This window comes from Poecilia reticulata, linkage group LG20 (genome assembly GCF_000633615.1).
Source record: "Poecilia reticulata strain Guanapo linkage group LG20, Guppy_female_1.0+MT, whole genome shotgun sequence".
NCBI classification, from domain to species: Eukaryota; Metazoa; Chordata; class Actinopteri; order Cyprinodontiformes; family Poeciliidae; genus Poecilia; species Poecilia reticulata.
This window is the reverse complement of record NC_024350.1, coordinates 25,202,233-25,206,129: the sequence shown is the minus strand read 5'-3', so window position 1 is coordinate 25,206,129 and position 3,897 is coordinate 25,202,233. Positions and strand designations below refer to the sequence as shown.

The following is a 3,897-nucleotide window of genomic DNA, read 5'->3' as shown; positions in this document are numbered from 1 at the left end:
GACGGGGACCGGGCCGATTGGGACCGGGCCGACGGGGACCGAGCCAACGGGGACTGGGTCTCTGGACGGTGCCACAGCGAGTTCCCAGATCTGCTTCCTGGAAGAGCGCCGCCCTGCTGGGAGAGAGGGACCCAGGCGGGCGGGTCCGGCCTGGAGGAGGGCGCAGGCTGGGACAGAACCGGCCTGGTGGTCAGGTTGATCTGGTCCGAACTCAGAACCTGAGGAAGGAAACAATTCACCTTCATCGTCTGGAAGTTCAGATCTGATATCAAACCTTTATGGACGAGTGATGCGAATCAGCATCATACCTGATTCAGCTTGAAAACAGCCAACAGGGTCCATAAAAACTACAAAGCTTGGATGATTAATGTTCCTCTCTTACTGAGGAAGAAGCTCTTTGGTACCACCTGCTGGTCGGAGTGTGAACTACGCCTGGTTCAACCGCCTGCAATTATGCTGATAATCTCCGTCAATAATCTTAACCAGATTGTTAATTTTTTCTGCATATGATGATATATTATAATAGAGAACATGGGACCAAAATCCAAAGAGTTGCTTCTGATTTTGGGTTTGAAAGTTTCTAGCGACACTCAGCAAGTTAGGAATGGAAATGACTGAAACTAGTAATAAGAAGAAATATGTAAAATTTACTTATAATTTTAGAAAAAGTGATTTCTTTCCATGTATTTTGATTATGGAACTCTGAATCAAAGGACTACTTCATATTACTAAAATGATAACTAAATAAATACATACTAGAGCTTTACAATATGCCACATCACTGCTGTGGCACTAGCCTGTATTTTAACAGCTATAATGATGAAATGCAGTGGCTGTTCGATGACGTTCTGATTCAATCACAGAGTATCAATAAAATAATCAACATACTGAGCCTGAAAAAGCTGTTTCATTCCTTAAGTGCCTGGTGTATCTGATTAGCATCACAGCTAAATTTACACTAATGCCATGTTTACATTTATAATCTCTATTAACTTAACATTTTATTGACAGCAAAACCAACTTCTACTATAGAGCTGGTTGTAAATTCAGTCAATAGATCTAAAGTATTTATTCTGAGGCTTTTAGACGTTTTAATGAAGGTCAGAAAGTTGTGACCTTTGACCTTGTTCCAGATAGGGTGAATATTTCCTAAATGTTGCTGTTTTTTCATGCTAAAAGCATCAGAGCTGAATCGATTCTGGACGGCACCGGGGCGTTTAAATGTGACTGCAGCTGACTCAAAGTCATTTAGCAGAGAAAGACAATTGATAAAAAAACAGAAGTTGATTTTTAACCACTTCCCTTTAATGAGGACAAAAGGAAAAGTGAAATCATTTCTTCCGTTCAGCTTCACCTTCCAGGCTGAAAACCAGCAGAAATGTCCCCCTTTGAAGTGAGAGAATAACCGTCTGAGCTCAGACGGAGCCGGGCTGAACGCCATGAATATTTTAGGCCGACTCTGTGGGAGCTGAACTCGTCTCTGCAGAGTTTCTGACGGCCGGGATGAAGAATGGCTTTAATTTCAGCAGCTTTGATGCTCAACCTGCAGGAAGATCTGCAGCTGCTTTACGGCTTTTATTACAGCCATGAAGAAGAATATTCTGCATCGACATGAGGATTGAGTCAGTTCTTCACCAAACCTCACGAGGAGAAGCTGCTTTCACTCCACCGACATCTGGAACATTAATGGATGAGATGCAGAGGAGCCGCAGCTCTGAGGCTGTTAAACTGTCTGAAGGTTTTATTGGCTGGAAACGAGTGAAGAATCCCGTTTCCTGCAGCTTCACGCTCAGCAGAGAGGATTCAGGAAGAAATGAAACCGCTTCTATTCTCACCGTCAGGAGAAACTACCTCTATTTATTTACATCATAAACATTCAGATGAATAAACGACTGAAACAGGTCAATTATTTCTCCTTTTTTGTTTCAACATGCTGGTTCTTCCACAAGGGGGCAGTAAAGCAACAGCTGCTCCAATTTGACTCACCAGAATTAAAGGATGCAGCTAACAGGCTACGTCGTTTATCTTTTTATTGGATTATTATTTCTGTTTCGCTTAGAGAGAATTTAGTTGTTAATCATCATTGATATGAATTTATTTTAATATAAACTGTCAGGTTTATTTTGGGTGTGTGTCCTTCCTCTCCTCCTATTGGCTGCTGCCTGAGCAGCTGTGAGCGCGCTCAGTAGGTCAGACAGGAAGAACCTCCTGAATTAGTTTAAAAACGGAACAAACATCATTTTCTCTGCCGTTGTTCAAAACTGAAGCAACAGAAAACAAAAGAAACAAAAACAAGAGAAATAATCTCAAGCTCAGAAATGATTTACTTTCAGATTTAAAGTTTATCTAAAATAATTTGGAAGTTGATGTGAAAAAGTTTTGCATATTTTCTGGTTTTAATAAAATAAATGAGACGTTTCTGTTGTCTTGGTTCATTTTCCTCCTCAGAGATCTGGAGGAAAAAATCACTTCTGGATAATTATTTTAGAAAATGTTAAACTTTTATCAGTCTTTTTTATAATAGTCTTGATAATATTCTACATGTTTGGTATTGTTGTAATTATAATAAACATATATTTCCAAAGCATAAGTATTTTTCCCACTGAAGGCAAAAGAAAAATATTCTATTTGTTAAGAATGAGAAAAAACCTGAGATTAAATTTAATTAACTTCACTGACACTCATGTGATTAATAACTATTAAATATTAAATATTTTAGTTGACAACCATCATGAAAATATTTAATGAATAAATAATGAAATTAAAACAATTAATTTCAAAATTAATACTAATTAAATAATGAATTAAAGATAAATTAAACAAATACATAAACAACTTAAAGATAATTGGAGATTTTTTTGTATTTTCCTCCATGTTTGATTTGATTGATGTACCTGATAATTAATTATCATAATTATTTTTAAACTTACTGGTAAAACAAACAAATAAAAATAACATTTTATTTAGTTTTATGTTTCTCAGATTTCTGAATAAAACAGAAACATGAAGAAAGAGACAAGAATTTATCTAAGATTTAAAAATCAGATTTTAAATGGAAACTTTCGTTCTAAAACTTTTATTTTTTAATGTTTACTGGGGGAAATGAGTTTATCTGTAACTCAGCGGTGCAGAGCTGCAGCTCCTACCTGCATGGACGCGGCGCTGGTCAGGCCGGCCGTGGGGTAACTGGGTTTACTGGTCAGACGGGTCGGGAAGCCGCACACGCTCTGCAGCCGCTCTCTGCTGTCGGCCAGGAAGCGGGCCAGCGCCCCCTGCAGGTCGCCCCGGGGGCAGCGCTGCACGGGCTGCAGGCGGATGCAGCTGAGAGGGTAACTGACCGGCGGGAGTGAAGGACGACGTTTGGCACCATGACAGAAAAAATAACAACAATAACAATAACGACAGTAATAAATGGTTTAACCAGTGACGTCAGTTCAGGGTTTCTACGCTCTGCAGCTTCTATGCAGTGAAGTCTGGATACGTGAAGAGTTTCTCTCCCACCGGCCTGAAGTAGACGCTGCAGTAGACTCCGCCCTCCTGCAGGTCCGGCAGCCGGTAGCCGTACTGGGAATCAAACCAACAACCACTTCAGACCAGTCTGGCTTCCACAGAAAAGCAGAGCCAGGTTCTGACAGTGCGGGCCGGGTCGGGCGGTACCAGGCGGTTCCAGTGGCTCTGAAGGTCTCCGTAGGTCCTGAAGGGTCCGTCTCTGGGCAGCTGGCGGCTGATGCTGATGATCTGACCCTTCTTCATGCTGCACAGAAAAACACAGAGCAGTGGCTCCACCTGGTGGCCAGAGGCAGGATTACACCGAGCCGATAAATCAGAACCAGAGGAAGGCTGGACTAGATCCATCTGGACTAGATCAACCTGGACTAGATCCATCTGGACTAGATC

General features: G+C 41.2%; 1 protein-coding gene across 1 annotated transcript in view; it reads right to left on the bottom strand.

Moving 5' to 3' along the window:
• Positions 1-3,897, bottom strand: part of lg20h18orf63 (linkage group 20 C18orf63 homolog) — a 10,611-nt gene that overhangs the window by 1,865 nt on the left and 4,849 nt on the right. Inside the window, exons 9-12 of the mRNA XM_017301784.1 lie at positions 3,658-3,754; positions 3,482-3,564; positions 3,147-3,333; positions 15-218 (exon numbers count right to left, since the gene is read on the bottom strand). Coding sequence (XP_017157273.1) covers positions 15-218; positions 3,147-3,333; positions 3,482-3,564; positions 3,658-3,754 — 571 coding nt within the window. The remainder of the gene's footprint in view (positions 1-14; positions 219-3,146; positions 3,334-3,481; positions 3,565-3,657; positions 3,755-3,897) is intronic.